This window comes from Tetrao urogallus (genome assembly GCF_951394365.1).
Source record: "Tetrao urogallus genome assembly, chromosome: 1".
Lineage (NCBI taxonomy): Eukaryota > Metazoa > Chordata > Aves > Galliformes > Phasianidae > Tetrao > Tetrao urogallus.
In genome coordinates, this window is record NC_136813.1 from 88,300,639 (window position 1) to 88,321,454 (window position 20,816).

Below are 20,816 nucleotides of genomic sequence, written 5' to 3' on the forward strand. Positions count from 1 at the left end.
TTTAGTAATCATAAACAAATTATGAATACTAGAACAATAACACATCTTTCTCTTAATTTTAATTCCTTTTAGATCCAAAAACAATCTTAAAACAAGGAAAGTTATTTCCAGCCTCTGACTTAGCATTTTACTTTTCAGTTTCACTTTAAATTCCCAGATCATCTATATAAATCAGACTGAAACCACAAAAGAGGAAAGGAAGTAAGACACAGAAATAGGAGTAACTAGGTAAATGCACCTAACAGGAAAATAAAACCAACACAATAGCTTATTGTTGTGAAAATGGCACTATATAAACTTGCTTATTAATAACAACAGCAGTGAAGGAAGAACTGACCCAGACTTGATAAACAATAAAACAAACTCACTTGGTGGAAAGTCCAGAGAACACACTTTGTTTTCTGTCCTGGGCGTGTTGGTCACCTAATGCCAAATACAGTAGTTTGGTTTCACAGAGAAAATAATAATTATTCAAGCTTCATAGTCATCTCACTGCTTATTAACAGAAACAATCTTTAAAAACTGATTTCCCGATTTCAGTACTATGTGGAAATTACAATTACATTACAAATTACAATTTCAACAATGAAATCACAATTATATCATATACTACGTCCCCTAAGAAAATTTCAATCAATCAAACCATACTCACACTTTTCTCTAGTTTCATAACAATTTACATTATCTAAAAATGCCAGCTTTTTTGAAGTAACGTTCTTAAAGAAAAATTCATACAGACCTACATTGTGAAGATTCACATGCACAAAGGCAGATTTAAGCTCTCAGAAGATAGTCAAGAACTTTAAGCACTTCTTGTACGTTCTGGAGCTCACTGTCCTTTCCAGCAAGTTATTCCAACTTACGTTTCCTTCCCTTTGCCTTTGTACCTTAGTTTCAGTTTCCTAACTATCACGTCATCTGCACTCACTGTCCCACCCTCCTATAAAAACTGAGAAGGTCATTTGCTGAGTTTAATCCACAACAACACAGAAAACTTTTGCACTTTAACAGTAAAGTAATATTCTAAAACTCAGAGTTACAGGCTTTGGTCAGTAGATTCCTTTGACAATCCTTCTCTACTGAGTATCCTTGTTTGTATCCTGAACAAAACTCAAACTTTGTTCTCTGATCAGGGTTAAGTCTCATTTTATCTTCTGCATCTTCCTTACCAAAAAGTTAGTAAAAATAATCTAGTAGAACAATTCTGCTTGTAAACAGTTATTTAAATTTTAAGAATTAACTTGGACCCAATGATCCTTACGGGTCCCTTCCAATTTGGGACACCTATGACTCTGAGTTCTGATAGTATATTATGCTTGTTTCAAACACACAAGCCAAAACACATGACTGAGAACCACAAAATCCTAGTTCTAAATATAAATCACAGAATCATAGAACAGTCTGGGTTAAAAGGACCACAGTGATCATCCGTTTCAACCTCCTGCTATGTGCAGGGTCACCAACCAGCAGACCAGGCTGCCCAGAGCCACATCCAGCCTGGCCTTGAATGCCTGCAGGGATGGGGCATCCACAGCCTCCTTGGGCAACCTGTTCCAGTGCCTCACCACCCTCTGAGTGAAAAACTTCCTCCTAATACCTAACCTAAACCTCGCCATCTCAGTTTAAAACCATCTCCCCTCATCCTATCACTATCCACCCTTGTAAACAGGGAGAACAGCTGTTTATAGGCTCCCTTCAAGTATTGGAAGGCCACAATGAGGTCTCCCGAGAGCCTTCTAGGAGTACTATTGAAACAACACTGTTTTTTGGAGAGAAAGAATTGCTTCACAGAACAACAAAACAGTGGCCTGTAACTATGCAAATACCTTAGCATTGCAACATCAGTACAAAATGTTCCTCTTTAGGAAAAACCCTGCCTATGATTTAAGTTTTGCAAAAGCATCTTCTACTGAACTCTATTACACCATGAGACACTAACAGAACCCTCTTGAATTGAGAGCACTCTCAATCTAAGGGCACTCCTTAGCTGAGAAAGTAAACAACTATTAATATACTATAGGAGCAAAATTTCAGCCACACATTAAATGGCATATTCCAGAATGGAGAAAATTAACATACTGATAGTCTTGGAATTCCATCTGTAGTATATCTTATGGTGGTATCATGTTTTTGATGATAATGGTCACCTTCATGACCGAACTGCATTTCTTTTCTGTCCTTCTCTATTTCTTTTTGCTCTTGAGAAATGATCAAATGAGATCCTGAAGAACTGCTGTCCCTGAAAAGTAAAAAGAGAAAATCCTAATTTTTCCAATATTAACGTTTAAGATATATCACATATATTTGCTGTGAATAAAATAAATAAAAGCCTACCTTCACAGAAGCTCTCATGCCACAAACATACTTAAAGCATTTGATCAAACGTATTTTTTTAAGCCTTCAAGGTACACAGTATTAGCTTAAGCAAAGATCTCTAACAAAAAAAAAAAAGTGACACAAGAAAAAAAAAACACACAATTTTCTGCATCACCAAAAGTAGATCAGCAGAAACCAAAACAGTCTTTCATAGGCATTTAATGCAAGAGTTAAGGATTATGCTGTAACACAGTTGAATGTACGAATACGGAACCCCTTTTAACTCTTTTGCTTTCCCTGGAGAGTTTAAAACAGAAATGACAAAACCAAGTTCCTATTAATTAAAATTCACTTTTTTTTTTTTTTACCATTGCCACAATGCATTTGCTAGCATTCAGTTCGTCTCCTAACGAGGATTTGAATCAGTTTAATCTCCTCATGAAAATTATACAATGAAGTCAACACAAAACAGAGACGTGATTACAGAAACATTTTCAACAGTGTATGTGAAACAGCATGGACAAAAGATACACAACTGTAACTGTTTCCTGTTATTTCCAACATGACTAGAATTTCATATACTGAAGGAGACTACTTGGCAGTAGAAAACATTAGAAGATAGCTTATTTAGGAACCTAGAAGTCCTCTTTACTACTAGGCCACATTCTGGCTGCAGTTCTGATAGTCTTATTTCTTTCATTTTTTTTCCTTAAACTGTAATATATTAGTAAACATCTATGACATATTACCTAAATCTTACACTAAACATTGTTAATTAGAAAAAAAAATAATGAATTTAGCAGTTGCTTACTTTTTCTCAAGAAGAAAATCCTTTGGTTTCTGCTTATATTCTTTAGTACCTACAGAAAGTTTTATAGGAAGGAAAAAAAATTAGCTGTTTTCAAAGGAAAGCTACCAATAAATGAGATTTCTTCTTTTCAAGGCAAATCTTGAAATCAGAAAAGGTTACCTTTGATTTCTTCTAATGTCTTCTTTAACTTCTCATTTTGTTGAATAAGATCCTTAAGCCCATCAAGAATATTCTTGCACAGTTCCTGAGCTCTCTCATTAGCTTCTAAAGCCAGCTCATGTTCCCCCAGTAACGACAGTGCCTTACAGAAGTGATAATGACCCTGTGTGGATATCAGTTTAAGCGTTCATTCAAATAAGGATATACTTTATATTTCAAACAGTTGAAGCACACTGGACAGTATGAAGTAAGAATACTGCACACACTAAAAAAAAAAAATCTTGCACCCGTGAATGACCAATAATCCATCAGAAGGAGTATCTACCCTCTGGCTTCAGACAACAGCAATTCCGTTTTTTCCTTCCAACTTCAACTACTGATTTGCAATTCTGTAACTATCCCTTCTTTAATCTTTTTTAGTCCAAGAATACAAGGAAATACATTTTGCCCATTAAACAGGGTTTTCATTACTCTATGGACGACATGTACTCTTTTTAAAGCACTGATAACACAGCAACACGTTGTGAAGAAATAAGTGCTTTTTTCTTTACACATGCAGAACATCATGTAACTAAGTGCACCAAAATAACATTTTTAACATAAATATGCAAGAAAGCTACGTGCTTGCTTGAATGATGCAAAATTCCCATTCTATTCATTCTACTGTCAGCAAAGCTAAATGCAAATATCACACAGGTAGATGGAAGTGTTCATATCTGTAATTCAGACTCTGGGATCATATGTTTGGTTTACAATACTAGCAAAAGACAATTTTGAAACACGTATGAAACTAACCTTTGGCCAATTAGGCTTCAAAATAGTGGCCCTTTTTCCATCAGCAAGGGCTTTCCTTAGAGAAAAGGAAGCAAAAAGAATAGAGATTTATTATTCAGACTTCAGGAAAATCTACAGACCAGGACTTCAATGTACACAGCACTATAAAAATTTAAGATAAATAAAAGAACAGTTCACTGCAAAAAGGCAGAGAGAATAGACGTAACTGGGAACGCTCAAGGAAGATGACTGAGATTATCTGAGAAGACTACTTCAAGTTAAACAGAAACAAATAAAGCCAGTGGTTTGGCCTGGAGACCTCATTGCCGTTAGCTACTCACCAATGTCCAGTCAAAGACATGCCAGACACAGACAAATAGGACTTCAAGAATAACAAATAGAAAGTACCTAATATCCACTAGAAGTACCATGTATAGTAAAAAATCAAATGTTATGTGTAGAGAGTTTAGCACAGCACCAGGAAAATAGGCAGAAACTATGAACTGTGTGGATGTCAATTTTTAATTCCATTGTTATTTCTTTTTCTTGCAACAATTAGGTCAGGATTAATAATAATCAGACCCTTGTGATTTCAGTTTTACTACAATAAAACCTTTATATTAAAAAAAATATATACATCCACCTTGGTCACAAACAAGATTTTTAGCTTAACAACTGCCTTCATGAACGATAATCCCAGAAATACACTCTTCTCTAAAACGTTTCATAAATCACAGCCCTCACTGGTACTAAGGGTTTTTTTTCCCCCCCATTCATATAACCTCCCCACTGTTGCAAACTTTAAATAGCATTAGATACTACCAGTGAATACAACTAACATTACTCTTTTCTCTTAATATCAGTTTCCTGAGGTAGAGACATCACAATTACTATATGTACACTTCAGTTTTTTAAGTACTTTCTTTGTTCAGTGTTTAATTTGCAGGAGATTTCAGATTATAAACAAGGGTTACTTACTTATACTGCTTCGTGAGAATTAAACAAAGAGCTCGGTTTCCATACAGAAGATGGTTTGTAGGACTTAAAGAAAACAAAAAGTTTGTAATATATATTACTTTTGGAAACTTTAAGGAAAAGTTGTCCCAATAACTGTCTGCAAACACCATAGCATAAACACTGCAAAAAATTACATACAAGTTTCCTTCAATAGTCTCAGCAATTTACAAGTCATTAACATTACTGTTTTAATTATGTAGCAATTTGTAAGATTAGAGAAGTGAAAAGAATAAAAGATAGATAGATTTAGATTCTGCCCCCAATACTTTGCTGTGACAGATACATCAAAAGACAACTCAAGCCATCCAAAGACACAGCTAGTACACTCCCTCCCATCTCAGCTTTGCTTGGGGAAAAACAAAAAAAAGAAATTGGTGGAGTCATGGAAAAGCTAACTTGACTGTCACATACATCCCAGTTTGTTTTGCTCTGCAATCCTTAACCTCCAATTAAGTCAAACATTCCACAAACACTTTTGGATCACTGCTTCCAGCACTTTGTTTCATAACCATCTGTCTGACTGGGCCAATCAAAGAGCAGTTCCAAAGAATTAAAGCAGTGCTCCCAAAGTACCTACAGAAGAGTGGGCGGGAGGGGGAAACCTGCCTATGTAATCCACCAACCACTTGAAACAAAGCAAAAGGATGCAGCTAGCTGGGGAAGAAGTGTGATGATGAAGCAGATAAAAATCAGCTCAGTAAGAGAAGAAAGAGAAAGAAAATCAAGTCCAGGAAGGTTCAAATCAGCTTGAATTTGGGTTGAGATGTGACACTATGTACTATATGACAAAATGTGAACAAAGACAACAGCAAAATGCTAATCCCATCAACCACATACTTATAACACTATGGACAAAATTAAAAAAAATATATCAAATTTTTATGGAATTCAGATTTACTCTACTTATTATTTAGTCATCTAAACCTAACAGAAACTCTTGGAAAGAAAAAGTGCAAACAACCACTAGCAAGAAGAAATAGAAAAAGTTGTGTAACACTTTTTTTTTTTTTAGTTAGACATCATTTGATTTCTAGAGTGGCTCATGCAAAGCTAAACAAAATCTTAATAAATCCCAATAAGCTGAGAGCATATGACACAACACAATCTAGTTAACCAGTTGAGTTCTTACCAAAACTCTATGGCTTTAGTATATGATATTATAGCATGATCAAATTTTCCTTGGGAGAACTCCTCATTTCCCTTCTGTTTCATAGATTCACTCTTCTGTGAAATTAAAAAACAATTCAGAAGCCACTGTAATTAAACTCAGTTGCAATGTGAAGTAAAGAAAACAGCTGGCAATAGACTCCAGTGCTCCAATAGCTCCAATGTACAATGGCAGCATAAACAACCAACATTCTGTTTATTAAGTCAGGATCTCACAAGGAAATAATTTATGCCTAGATAATTACTCATTTAAGCTTTTGAAACTTGAGTCTTTGATCATTTGGCAATTTTTTTTATGGCCAAAAAAACCCACAACACATGAAAGTGACAAACACCCTGATAGAGTCTCTTACCTTCCTACAGTTTTCACAGGTGACAGCTTTAAATTCTTCAACTAAATTACAATCTTCCAAAGCAACTTTAGTAATATAATGTTTGCCTGTAGACAAAAAAAAAAAAGAAAAAAATGCAGTGAATGAAAAACTAATCTAGACAAAAAGTAGAGTTTGTTTTCTGGTAAGAACTGTGCTCCCTTGTATGTTTGGAAGTAAAAGTTGACATACCAAATAAATACTAGAAACAAATGACGTGACAAATGTTTGAAACTAAGGTATCACTTACTATAGGATAAGCCCAAAAAATGTTGTTGCAAGCAATAAAACCTTTAAGTATTCGCCCTCTTTCAAGCAATCAACTGAAATTTTGTTTTATTTTGAAAGAAGTTGGGACTTTAAAGATCTGTAAAGATTCCCGTTAAAAAGAATTCATACCCTGGTACTTAAATATAAAAAGATTTTCTGCTTACATGCAAGTCCAGTTCCCACCACTCACTTATTTACTGTAATAGCTGAATTAGAATGCACATACGCAAAGATTAAGAGCAGAACACAAGCTGCTCAACAGGCAAGAAGAATAGTAGGCTTGGTATCTTCTGCCATTTCAACTGAAGTTCTGCTGCTAGTGTTAACAGCCTATGGGATCTCCCATGAGCTTATGTAAGCTGAATTTTGAAAGATGCCCAACATCTGAATTAATACAGACAAAACCCTCTGTCAAACTTTTAACAATAAAACCCTATTAATATTACAGTCACATTCCATCCCTGTGCTAAAGATTGAGAGCTTACAGGCACACAATTAGCTCACAAAGGACTCCAAACTCAGGAACCATTCTGAACACCTGTTCAGAAAGAGCATGTGCACTGTGAACATGAAAACATACAGAAACTCAAACAAAATTTGACTGCTTGAAATAAACAAAACAAACAAACAACACAACAACACTTATTCCAGTCACTCTTGCAGACACTTTCAAGCTAATATAAGCATTACTATCTCATAGCTTGAATACAGGTAACTTTCCACATGACTGTTTCTTCAGAAGAGTTACTTACATTCACCAAAGAAAGTTTCAAGATAGAGCCAACCAAAATCACCAAGTTCCTCCAGCTTCTGCAGAATATTGACATCACCTGCACATCTGATCCAATCAAGTGCATCCCTAACATCGAAGAAACCCTAGTGCAATTGAAGAAAAGGGGGAAAAAACAACAAACAAAACAGTAATGTTATACAAAGTCCTAAATAAAAAACAACACACCAGGTAAACAAATAATTCACCGGCAATAGTGAAAGTATTCTGCGTAAACACAAAAAACAGGTTTTTTTATAGCACCTTGCTTGAGGCACTTGATCCCAAGTTGTTAGCCTTTCAAACAGGCAATAGTTCACAAATATAAATATCCAGGTAACTTAAACGCAGCATAATAAAGCATATTCACAAAATGCAGACAGACATACTTTCAACAGGATACAGGGAAGCCATTCAGATCACAAAATTTGATTCAGAAATTTTCTTTTTTTCAGTTAAACTACAAAAGACAGAAGAAACTAGGAACTGAAGAGTAAAAGCAATAAGCATAGGAAAACTAAGAACAGCCAGAGAAACAGAGAGAAAATGAAAAACTTAACAAGCACAGTTCTATCAAATGCTGAATTTGATCATGAAGATGGATCAGCATGCTCCTATATCACAACCTTAGTCAGTCATTCACAGTCCTTCAGACTTAATCAGTACCACTGTATGAGAATCTCTTAGAATACTTCCCATCTGCCTCCAAAAAAGAGTTTCTGAGGTTTTTACCATTTCAGTAATCAAGCATAATCCTATCGATAGCCCTGAAGCCTCATCATACAGCACTGCCATTGCTTACAATAGGCCACAGGACTGCAACTTGCCAGGTTTACTACTTGTCTGTTTTAACTTATTTCATCTCTAACAGAAATCTCTTTTGATCAGTGGCCATGGTGGCCATGAAATGAAAATGTAACAGAACAAAGGCCTCAAAAACTGGAGACATGAAATAGTTGAGGAGTAGAGGCATGCGAAAGATATCACAAGCTGACATCAAAGACCCAATGGCAGTAAGCAACTGGTGAACGCTCAAAAACAGAAAGCAAGCAAAAAGAAACAAATACAAAGAAAAGGACAAAAATAGGGCAAAATGTATGTAAGTACAGAAAACACAGGACATATAATAAAATCAGAAGCAACTTGAACGTGCACACCAATAACAATCAAGGTGCAAAAGTGCATTAGCAAACAAAAAACAAATGCAATTCTACAATTAGGAACATCAACAGTATTCCTCACAGCAAAGAACTCTGAGAAGCAATGCTTACACTCCCCACACTAAACTGAAACCATTGACTGTAAGTCCCCAAGGAGCTGTAAATGCTAAGCATAACACCTCAGATAGGGTCTGAGACTAGGAAACGTATTTACCACAATATTAATTGTATTACTACTATCGTAAGAGTTTCTCCATTTACTTTTCTTTGTTTTCATTCATCATCTGTCATAACCCACTATGAAAGGTTTCCTAACAATTCCTTGTCATTATATGAGAAGTGGGGTTTTTTCCCCTCACTGTCCTATCCCAAGATTTTCAGTGTAACACACAAACACCAGCACAGAAAGAGGACAAGCAAACATACCAGCAGTAGGACATACAAGCCACCCCCAGAATTCCCACCCATTATGATCTTCTTACACAGAATGGCATTTATCTCACAGCTCCTGTCTGTATGAGAACTGCTGAATCACAGCCTGAGGCGAGCCATGGGTCAGCTCCGGGAGCACAGCTGAAGGCATTTCACCTGTGCTACCAGAAGGGGTGGAGCCTGGCTGCACCTCTCCTAGACCCCAATTAAGAGCTGAATACCAGTGGGGAAGGATCTCTTCTGAAGATTGCTCCTCCTGGAGACTTCTCGGTGAGCCCAGGACAAGGGTATGCTTTCCATCTATTCTTCTTTAGCGTGATAACCTGCTTAGCTTAAGTTCATTGTATATTTCTTAATTATAACATCTGTGTATTCATTGATTATACACTGTCACACACACATTTTATTTTGTGGCTCAGAGTTGCAACAACTGGGATGCATCAACATATAGGTCTGTATATTTAAGTAATCATTTTAATATTTTGTATATTCATACAAATATTTCATTCATATTCACGCATAAAAGAGCATTCCAATTTACAAGAATTCAAGAAACTTACATTTTCTAGCCTGCTGCCAATTCTCAGTATGCCCCCAATAAAATGTGGAACATTCTAGAAGATAGATTGAAAAAAAAAAAAAGGAAAAAGTTAACATCTGTTAATTTTAGTTGCCTGCTCAGGTTCGACTCAAGAACATTTTCTGTTCCTCTTTAATGCAGTGCCACTTGGGTAACAGCTCTGGTCCATTTTGAAGTTTCAGGAAATATTTTTGTATTCAATAGCCAATCCCCAAGTGCTGTTGTTGAAAGGTAAATAAATAGTGAAGATGCTATGATGCCTGGTTAGGATAGCCAGCTGCTTTAGCCATTTCTGTAGTTATCTACACAAATTACCAGCTGACACATAATGTGAAAAATATCCAAAACAGCAGCACTTCCTCTCCTGAGATTTGGATACTGGATATACTGTCTTTTACAAGAAGATAGAGGCTGAACAATTAAGAAAAGCAAAGTATAGGTCAAAGGGAATGGGAATACACACAAAGCCTCTCATAAACACTGAGTGAGAGGCTCCCATGAAGGGAAGCAGCACCAAAACCTCATCACATGAGACAAAGTGGAATAACTGCAGGGACATCCTGAAGTACAAGAAGGTGAAAATAGAGCACTCAAAGAGCCTGAAGGGGGGGAGCAGCACAAAGAGCATAAGCAAGTATGAATCCATCAGATGAGTACCTGATAATGTAACAGTAAGGTAGAAGAAAAGTACACTCAGAGTTCAACACAGAACTTCAGTAAATCAATATTTTTTTTTAGTGTCGTACTTAAATTCTAAAAACCTACTATCTTTCCTTCATCTGCTGCAAACATTTGTCATTCTCTGTCACTGTCAATGCATGAAATCAACAATGAATGCATTCAACAACATCTATTTTAAAAATAATCTGTTCAGCAAGAAAACAGTTTGACAAAAAAATATATATCTGTATATAAAAAATAACTTATTCATCAAGATAAGGTACCATTTGTTTTTCCCATGAATGTGACTCTCTCAGCAATTTACAAGGGCCCCAGTCAAACCTATTAAAAGACTCTGCAAGTACCGATTGTAAGAAAAACCACGATCTGAAATTAAGTTTCTAAAAACCTGTACCTTGACTATCAATTTATTCACTCCAGTAAAAGGAAATTTCTAAATTAAAATGCAGTCTCAAGTTATAATACTTACGACCACTTTTTTAGTCAAATCAACAAGGTCTTCCACAAGCTCTAACTCACAGAGTTTCTTCCAATTCCAGTCTAAAATCTGTAAGCTGCTGCAAAAAAGTTATCAATTAGAAAAATAACACTGTGTAAAACAGTCTTGTCTACTAACAGCTACAGTGATTAGATTTAAGCAAGAACGTGGCTACTAACTCAAATCAAGCATTTCAGAAGGGGAAAAACGAAAAGATACAAATATTTTGGTACTTCTCAAATATAAAGATGTCCTTGTAAGCACATAAATACCCATGTAGATTCCAAACTTCAGAAACCCTTTCTTAATTTCATCTTATGTTCAAGAACAATGCCTTCTGATCTTAAGTAACGTAGCTCACTGTAAAAACACTCCTACAGATTGTTTTACCACTACTGAGAGCACAACTGTCACATCTGTTATCCTTCACAGATGATGAAAAGAAATGCAAAGGCTGATGACTCATTGTGAGAACTTACCCCCAGTCAGCTACCAAATAATTACTTTCACTTTGGAAGAGAAGAGGCCAAAAGATGCATATTTTAATAACGCTGCAATATTCTCTTAGTTTGTCAACCGGCTGACGGCACCACACTTCACAGGGGTCAACATCTTTAAGAAAACAGGTAAGAACTAGACTATACAATTCAAGCGTTACAAGTAATCAAAGTCCAACTACACATTCAAAAAATCACCAGTTATTGCCACAATGCACTCCTATGCGCTATTTAATCAGATTGAAACTTCCAATATACCTGATAAATCGAGGTTTTTATTTTTCTAACTTGAAGGAGGGAATTTATATGGAAATAAGAATACGGGCGTGCTGGCAGACCTCACATTCTTTGCCCAAGGAATCACATATGTTCTGAACTGTATTAACATAAAAGTATAAATGAATAAATGCTGCCTGCTTTTAACAAGGAGCCTAACAAGGGCCGTGAGCTGCTTGATGGCTAGAAGAGATACTATTTCCAAAGAACAACATAAGCCTCTTCTAGCTGTACCTGTTTAGTTATTTTCTATGACAAATTTAATGTATTGTGGCATGTAGCAACTCAGCACTAAAAGAAAAAAAAAATAATCAGAAAATCTTTTTTCTATAGAGTCCATTACATATGTGATATCTGGCTCTTCCAAAAAATATAACCCATGTCCCTTGGAGGCTGCCTTTAAAAGGCAAGGGTCCTGACTGGACTACTGAGGTGGCATCAAGTAATTCCAGAGCAGAAGCAGTATTATCTGAGTTTGAATAAATGCAAAAATTCATCTCACATAGTGAGATTGGTGATTAAACCTGAAATCCTACATATTAAACATTATCATTTCTGTAGTGAATCCAGATTTAATAATCTGGCATACTCTAAAGCCATCTGCTTCTCTGCAGCTGTCCAAAAAATAATTAAGGATTATAGGTAAAGAGTTTTGCAGTTATTAAGAACCATTTGAATGTGTCTTTAGATTTATACAGCTAAGATACAGTTACAATTAAAACACAGGTAATAAGCATCAACCTTACCTGTCCATCCTTGTAGCATTAACCACCTAAATATATGTCAGTGTTACTCTCTACTCACACTGCTCTCACAAATGCACAGTAGTATACTGCATCAGCACAGTAAGATGAGAACTCTTTCAGCATTAATTAAATATAACAATGCTTCTGCTCAGAGAAGAAATGATTTTAGCTTACTCAGACAACAGGAGGGGAAAAAAGTGAAACAGCAATTGAAAGATGCAAGCACAGCACAGACACTGCTTAAGAAAGTTACATAATATTGGTTTAGTTTACATACCAGTTTTAGGTTTATGTAGAGAACGTTGTACAAATACTCCTTGACCCTAGAGATAAACATGTTATTTCTTAACATTGCACATCTTGCAAATACATTACTTAAGGAGTTTTGAAGTATTAAACCAGAATATAATCTTTACATCAGAGGAAGTAGAGGAATAGAAGCAATTTTTAAGCTCTCTCACCAATTCCTTTTCTCAATACACTTTTGCTTTCAGAACACAGATACATAGGATCAGTAAAGATGACGATCTGTGGTTATGTTGGCAACCTAAACTAGCTGCCACATCTCTGTTCACTGCAGGGGAGCTGGATTAGAAGGCCCTCAGAGGCCCCTTCTAACGCTAAGGATTCTATGATTATATGTCTTCATCAGTAGCATGATCAAAAAGGAAACAAAACTATGAAGCAAAGCATTTGTACTGAGGAGTCTACTTTAACATTACACACTTTCCAAAGGGATGTTATAGTTCACACTTCTTCATGTCTATTCCCACAGTCAGCACATCTGTTCATGGCTGATACACATTAGCTATGGTCCTAAAAGCATCTTAAAGATTAGTCTCTCTCTCAGTGAACCCCACTAGCACACTCCTATACCTCTTCTCAAAGCACGGAACATAAGGACACCAGGGATATTTGCTTCAAAAGCATCCTGAGTCAAACTAAAATCCTAATGCAGACACGTCAACTAAATCAGTATCAGTAACTAACTATAATTTAGTTAGTCATTACTAACTCTAGTTAGTTGTTAACTAAAATACTAATGTAGATAACACAGCCAAGAAAACAATTTCTTAGTACCTACTTGTTCTGAACAGAAGCTTGTAATAAAATCTTCATAGAACTCATTCAGCGTTCACCATCATCTCACTGTCTTCTACGTCCAATCGGAGATGGGTGAACTTCCCCAGCCTTCCCCCCCCATCCCATTTCACAAAGAATAAAACAATACTAGTGTTCCTAATCTGCTCTATTTCTGGAATTCTGTCATCTGTTTTCTGGGAGAAAATAAGGAAACTTACGATCTGCAGTATTTTGCACTAGCAAATCCCTCTGACAGACCCTTTTGTATCAAGTCTTTATAATTCACATTTAGCAAAGCCAGAAAGCAAGCCAGTAAGCAAACAAACAAGAACAACAACAAAAAAAAAGCATTTTTATTAGTTAGCTAACACAACAGTCTAGTCAACTGCACTCTTAAGGAAAATAAAAAGAGTATCTACGTAGCCATGAACTGAAAAGCATACCCACAGATTAATCATTAGGAATGGACAAAAATTGTTTAAGAGTTTAAACGACATACTTTAATGTGCTTAAAGCAGAGTACTCCATGCAAGCCTCTCAAGCTGAAAAATAAGTTACTTTCTTCTCTTTTACAAAACCCTACAAAATCTGTTATTTTAATAAACACTGTGTGTGCCATTTGATGCATACTGTATGTACTATGCCTCTGCATAGCAACGTTATCATTTCAAAGAAACACATACCTATCCCAGAATACAAGTGGAGAAAAATATATAAACATGAAGCGTGTCATTCAGAAAGTTCCTTTCACAGCCCTTTATTGTTTCAGCAGCAGATCTCACAGACACACTAACATATTGTGCAATGACGACTTATTAATTTGACCTGAGGTGATGACAAGGAATCACACGGTCTTGCCCAAATGAATAGTCCTGAACTGCTACAGCACTACACATAAATCAAGGCTTACTCTCAAAAATAAAATTATTGCAGTATCAACACATTCACCAGACCAGGACACTAACACAGAGAAGAAAAAGATGAACTGGTATTTCAAAATCAATTCATCTTAAAGATGACTGAGAAAGTCTTATTCACTCCACAGGATGGATTCTGCTACAAAACTAAAAACAAACAAATTCATCCTCTCACCCCTATGTCCCCAAAACCTAGTACTGGACACATCAAGCTCAAGGCGACATTCCCACTAAAGCAAACTTCAGAAACAAGATTCAGCATTTGCGCAGAATCAAGGGCTTTCAACAGCATAGCACATACATCCCTTTAAAGAGCATTTAGAATATTTTACTAACACAATTGTTAAGATATTTTATTCACTCCATAGCAGAGAAGATATCTTGGATGATATAAACAAATTTAAATGAGACACACTACTACTAATGGTCCCTAGTGCAGGTCATAGAATATCAAGAGTCAGAAGAGATCCATAAAAGATCACAGAGTCCAACTCCAGGCTCCACCGAGGACCACCCAAAACTTAACCCCTATGTCTGAGAGTTTGTCCAGATGCTCCTTGAACTCCGTCAGACTTGGTGCCATCCCTGGTGAGCTTGTTCCAGGGCCACAACACCTCTTCTTAAGTCCCAAACCTCATACAGCTTTACAAATCAGAAAGTTGCTTTATCCATACTTTTTATTTCTCCCCAACAATTGTCACCCAGCTAGTTTGTATCTCGCAACACTTCAGATAAACAATCCATGAACAAAAGCAGCAAAAAGGTTAACTGCCTCAGTATTCTGAAAATTCCTTAAGCATAGCAAGAAGTGGGAAATAAGAGTCAAGGAAAGCATACGTGGAAATATTGTAAGAGAAAAGCGCTACAGTTCGAAAAATAAAAGAAATATCTAAATAAGCAGTGGCCCTATTGAGCAAAAACAACTATATATATACATATATATCTATGTATAAAAACAGAGAATAGACAAACACTATGCAGTCAATTCAGCCTTGAACTCACACTAACTGTTGTGAACAGTTGCGAATGTTTTGTGATTAAAGAGACACTTAGATAAGTCATCCCATACATGGCCAGTATACACAACCAAGGGATTTGTTAAGCAGTCATTATGACCTACCCACCATTGTCTGGGTTTACAACAATTGTATATGCATTCAATAAATGCCTGATAGAGGATATGCTGTCTCTGGTGCCCTACTCAGATTCACCTTACTATTTCTGCAAGAGAGCAGTATACAGAGAGTGGCACAAGAAATTTTTGCTTGAGGGAAACCTAATAGCGGCCTTCCAGTATCTAACTGAAGGGGGCTTACAAACAGGAGGGAGACTGACTTTTTACATGGTCTGATAGTGATAGGACAACGAGGAATAGCTTTGAACTACAGGGGGGAAATTTAGATTAGATGTTAGGATGAAATTCTTTCCCCAGCAGGCAGTGAGGCTCTGGCACAGCTGCCCAGAGAAGCTGTGGTGCCCCATCCCTGGAGGCAGCCTGAGATGGTGAGGGGCAGCCCTGCCCATGGCAGGGACTGGGGTGGGTGGGATTTGGCCTCCCTTCGAACCCAAGACATTCTACAATTCTATGAAATCCCAATGGAAGATCTCTTTCCAAACCCACTCACCAATTCACAGCAGGATTTATAACCAGCACTGAAAGCGAAGGCCGCAAACTCAGATTCAGACAAAGGCTCACCCATGGCTCGAGATCCTGAAAGAAAACGATTAAGAGAAATAGGGTGAGGAGGGAGCCAAGACGCAAACAACCCGCGTTAAACAGGACTTATCCAAATTCCTACAAGTGTTTCTCGGAATATCTGCATTATTTCCACACGTCACATCCTCCAGTGTATTTTCAATTCTAACTCGCTGCACCGTTCCCGAGCCCCTCGTACCGCCCTGCCCCGGAGCCCCGCGGTGCGGCACCGCGCTGTTTCCGCACACCTCGAGCTCGGAGCTCGGAGCCCCGCAGCCGCCCGGCAACCCCTCTGACAGCCGCCACCCGGAAGCCCCGCAGCTCCCACTGACGTGTCGCAGCCCGGCCCCAAGGCGCCGGCCCCCACCCCGGGCGTCAGCCAGGCGGGGGCTGCGGAGAGATGGCGACAGCCCTTCCCTCCCGCTGCAAGGAAGGAGGCACAGGACTGTGGCGTGAATGGAAGGGCCGCACCTACCGCTGTAATCATTCACCAGCCCTTACCAGAACCAACCGATCAACAACCCGCCCTCCACAACTCAGCTCAGCGCTGCGGTCGCAGCTCCGTAAAACCTCCAACTGCCGCTCGCTGGCCAGTAGTGCGCATGCGCCCACTAACAGCGCCCGCTGTCTCTGATTGCGCATGCGCGGAGGCGGCCTGGTAGGCTCGCGATATCCAGAGTGAAGAGTGAAGCCGGGCGTCGTTCCTCTCGCGTCTTCCGGTTTGGGAAGGTGGGGGGGGGGGGGGGGGGGGGTCTGTATGACAGCAGTCGCTCAGACTGTACGGTGCGGTCACGTGTTGCCAGCCGTGTGCGTGTGTGGTGGCGTTGTCCTCTTCGCAGTCGCCATCCTATGGCAGCAGTACTTGGAGTCGTCGCCTGGTAGCCGGGCGGGAGGTTCGGGCTGCCTGATCTCCCGTCCTTGCTCTCTAAGCCTTCTGATTTCTTATTACCGTTTGTTGGTTTCTTCCCTGAGTTAGAGGGAAGGATCAGTGAGTATGGTGGAGAACTCTCCAGCCCCGCTGCCTGAAAGGGCAATATACGGATTTGCTCTGTTTTTAGGATCTTGGTTTGGCTTTAGTAAGTATGCTGGGTATTGAAATCTGTTGCTTTGCTTATGGGACAAATGTAATTCCGACAAGGCCGTCTCAGAAGGGTGATGTTAGTGTTGAACAGCCTGCAGAGGGGGAGTCAGCATTACTTCCCTGGCCTGTGGGTTGATATGGTACATTCTGTGATTCTAATGTGTTTTGTCTTTCTTTTACAATTCATGCTGTCTTTCATATTATCGTAGATACAAATTAGTTTAAAACTCCCCTGCAGTCTAGTTTTAGTAAATCTTATATCTGAATCGTATATATTGCCACTGCATAGTAACTATTATGGAGAGGAGGGGGAATCGTAGACTTGTTTGAGTTGGAAGGAACCCTTAAAGGCCATCTAGTCCAACCTCCTGCAGTGAATAGGGACACCCACAGCTCCATCAGGTGCTCAGACCCCTGTCCAGCCTGACCTTGAGTGTCTGCAGGGATGGGGCATCCACCACTCTGGGCAACCTGCTCCAGTGCCTCACCACCCTTACTGTAACATCCAATCTTTATATCCAATCTAAGTCTCTTTTAGTTTGAAACCTTTTCCCACTGTGCCATCGCAACAGACCCTGCTAAAGCATCTGTCCCCTTCTTTCTTACAGCCTCCATCTGAGACTAAAAGGCCACTCTTAAGTCTCTCCAAAGCCTTCTCCAGGCTGAACAGCCCCAGCTCTCAGGCTGTCTTTGTAGGAGATGCAAAAATCTTCCTCACCTAAACACTGGAGAAAGGAAATAGGTTCAATTTGGTTAACAGTAGGAAAGCGGTCAGGGTTACACAAGCATTTTGCTGCTGTTTTGACAGCTGCCTTAGCATTTCACTGGAGATATCTTACGTGCTAGAGATGCTGGTCTTTTGTAAGCCTTTCGCACCTTTAGGAGAGAAGTAGAAGTAAGTTGGCTTCCATTCTTCCTCAGGAAGCTGCCGCATTAATGTAGCTTCTGTCACTGCTTAGCTGCTAACCTATTTTCATCAAGTCTTGCTGAATTTCACTGGATTTGTTGGTGGGAAGTAAAATCTCTCAGCATTGTGAAATTGGTTTTTATCTTACAAGGAGTCAGGAAGTATTTCCAGTATTCGAGAAGCAAATGTGGACAGTACTTTCAGAAACTGACGATAGTTGAGGGTCCTTTTCAACTCAGGATGTTCTGTGTTTTTACCCAGTGTTAAAGCAAATACAAAAGTGTTACTGTATAAGTGGCTATAAAATGTTATCCCTGTACTGTACAAGATTTTTCTGAGATGGTATTTTGCCATATTTTAGTAGAGCTATTTTTGTTTAAATTGTCTAAAGCAAAGTAGTTTCAGTATGTCCCAGTATGAGAGTATTGCTCTAAAATATTAAGAAGGAGGTCTAAAATGGTGTTGTTTGAACTGTTTTCACTCTTCATTCTTCTGTGCAGTGCTGTATCTTATCTGGGCATATGTTCCTGAGACTTGGCTCTTCTCATTGGGACTAACATACTGGCCTCAAAAGTAAGTTCAAGCTTATTTCTTAAGTTCAACCTCAAACTGTTAAGCCTGGGTATGTGTAATGATTTCCAGATAAGAAATTGTGAAACTGTTTTTAAAATATATATGGTTTTTTTCTGATTCTAAAGGACTGTAATGTTTGTGAAACATCATTTTATGTGGATAAGCATTTAAGATAAAAATTTCTTGTTGTCTTGGGACGGATGGTAGTATTTTGATGTTTTATGATAAGTTTGAATTTTTGTTTTCAGAGAGTTTGTTGAATAACATACAGTAGACTTTAAGCTGTAAATATAAAAAATAAAAACTTTCTGTAAATGAATCTGTTTGGTGGTTTATACCAAAGTGGTTACACTGATTCTGTAGTCAGGTATCTTCTTGGGGGAAGCCATGATCCATACCCAGAAGTGTTGTTTCTTTGCCCATTGGTAAAGTTAGATAAGATAGCCACTACATTAAAACTGTTACATCATTATATATTTGTTACTAGAAAGTACATAAACTTTAAAATCTTTTTCCTCAGGTACTGGGCAGTTGCTTTGCCAGCATATATATTAGTTGTTGTGGGAATTGGTTATGTATTACTTTTTGGCATTAACATGATGAGTACAGCTCCACTTAACTCCACGCATACTATTACAGGTAATCTTTTTTGTATGGGATTTCTTGTTTTTTCTAAGATTTTTATATTTAACTGATAATTTCTGTAAATATACGTATGTAGGCATAAATAATTCAAATTTTAAGCTTTCAAATATTTTAACATGGAGAAAAAGTTCGTGGAAATACTTAAGGACCAGAGTGAAAAGATCTCCCACAAGCCTGACTTTTACTTCTTTGTTACCTTAGGCAGTAATTTCCAAGTGGTAAAGTGTACCATATTAGTAAAGCAGACAACGTTAGAGAAGCAGGTCTTAGAATGTATCCAGGCATGTACATATCTCTCATGTCATCCTCTGACTTAGTGGCAACCCAAGAGTTTGTATGGCAGGTGGGATGTGGGTCTTGCTCTGTTTGGAAAATAACTGCTCTCATCTTTGTTTTCTCCAAGGGAAATGTTGAGTGATTTTTGTTCAGTGTGTACCTGTGAACATGTTTATGCTGTTATAGGAGCAGGAGCTGTATGGCGGTGGGAACAAGAAGCTAAGATAAAGGAAGGGTAGCCAGCATCTTAATAGAAATCTAAAATAAAATACTCATGCTACAGAGTGAGCTACTCACTGCAGGGTTTGTTTACTCTTTTTATCTGTGGCTGGTTATGATTTGATGTCATCTACAGCATCTTAAACAAAGTACAGTCCCTGATGGATGTTCCAGCAGGAGAGCAGGGTTGATTTCTTCAGGGCCTCTGTTAACATATGTCGATGTGAGGTGTTTCTGATTTACCATCTTATACCTCAGCAAGATGGGGTTTTCAGCATCGTTTAGTAGCTAAATTTATAGTATTTGTGTAGCTACATTGCATTATGTAACGTTTATTGAAAGCAGAAAAAAAAACATCTTCAATATGTGGAATGTTTTCTTTATTTTCTGTAGATAACTATGCTAAGAAGCAACAACAGAAGAAATTTCAAGAAGAAGCAATTCCAGCATTGAGGGATATACCCATCAGTGAAGTAAACAGAATGTTTTTCCTACCTGAAAAAGGAATTTTCGATAACAGATAGTAGTTACCAAGACCTGTCTGAATATAGGATTATGAGGAACATTACATAACATCTTGTTGCTGAAAGGCACCTTCTTCTCATGGTATAATACAGCATTTTTTGTGTGTGTTTCTAACAAAATTTATGTACGTTTCACTGATGTGGCTTGGTAACCTGCATTAATATGAGAATTATGGCACATCAATTAATTTAACCATTTTGTTGATTTTAAAATTACATTATAATAATTGTAGGTTACTGCTTAAAATTTCTCACTCAGTGTAAAATAAATGTTTGGACCTGGCTTAGTTCTGTTTTTCATTGAGTTCAAGGAAAGCAAATATGTTTTGTTTGTCAAATGCTTGAGGCTTTTTTTTTTAATGTAAGTTAAAGTGTTTACATTGTAAATGTA

At 37.9% G+C, this 20,816-nt stretch overlaps 2 protein-coding genes across 2 annotated transcripts in view; one reads left to right on the top strand and one right to left on the bottom strand.

The window, feature by feature from the left end:
* TTC3 (tetratricopeptide repeat domain 3) overlaps positions 1-16,204 on the bottom strand; it is a gene marked incomplete at both ends in the record, with an annotated part of 58,938 nt that extends 42,734 nt beyond the window's left edge. The window contains 14 exons of the mRNA XM_079548637.1: positions 369-423; positions 2,080-2,239; positions 3,128-3,176; positions 3,287-3,449; positions 4,082-4,136; positions 5,039-5,101; positions 6,207-6,301; positions 6,598-6,683; positions 7,638-7,761; positions 9,807-9,860; positions 10,977-11,064; positions 11,465-11,597; positions 12,782-12,827; positions 16,130-16,204. Coding sequence (XP_079404763.1) covers positions 369-423; positions 2,080-2,239; positions 3,128-3,176; positions 3,287-3,449; positions 4,082-4,136; positions 5,039-5,101; positions 6,207-6,301; positions 6,598-6,683; positions 7,638-7,761; positions 9,807-9,860; positions 10,977-11,064; positions 11,465-11,597; positions 12,782-12,827; positions 16,130-16,204 — 1,246 coding nt within the window. The remainder of the gene's footprint in view (positions 1-368; positions 424-2,079; positions 2,240-3,127; positions 3,177-3,286; positions 3,450-4,081; positions 4,137-5,038; positions 5,102-6,206; positions 6,302-6,597; positions 6,684-7,637; positions 7,762-9,806; positions 9,861-10,976; positions 11,065-11,464; positions 11,598-12,781; positions 12,828-16,129) is intronic.
* Positions 16,205-16,840: 636 nt separating this feature from the next.
* On the top strand, positions 16,841-20,425 carry PIGP (phosphatidylinositol glycan anchor biosynthesis class P; the record flags this gene model as incomplete). The annotated part of the gene is made up of 5 exons (XM_079550430.1): positions 16,841-16,858; positions 17,177-17,276; positions 18,689-18,761; positions 19,282-19,400; positions 20,295-20,425. 5 exons carry the CDS (start codon positions 16,841-16,843, stop codon positions 20,423-20,425), a joined length of 441 nt encoding a protein of 146 aa, XP_079406556.1.
* Positions 20,426-20,816: the final 391 nt, after the last annotated feature.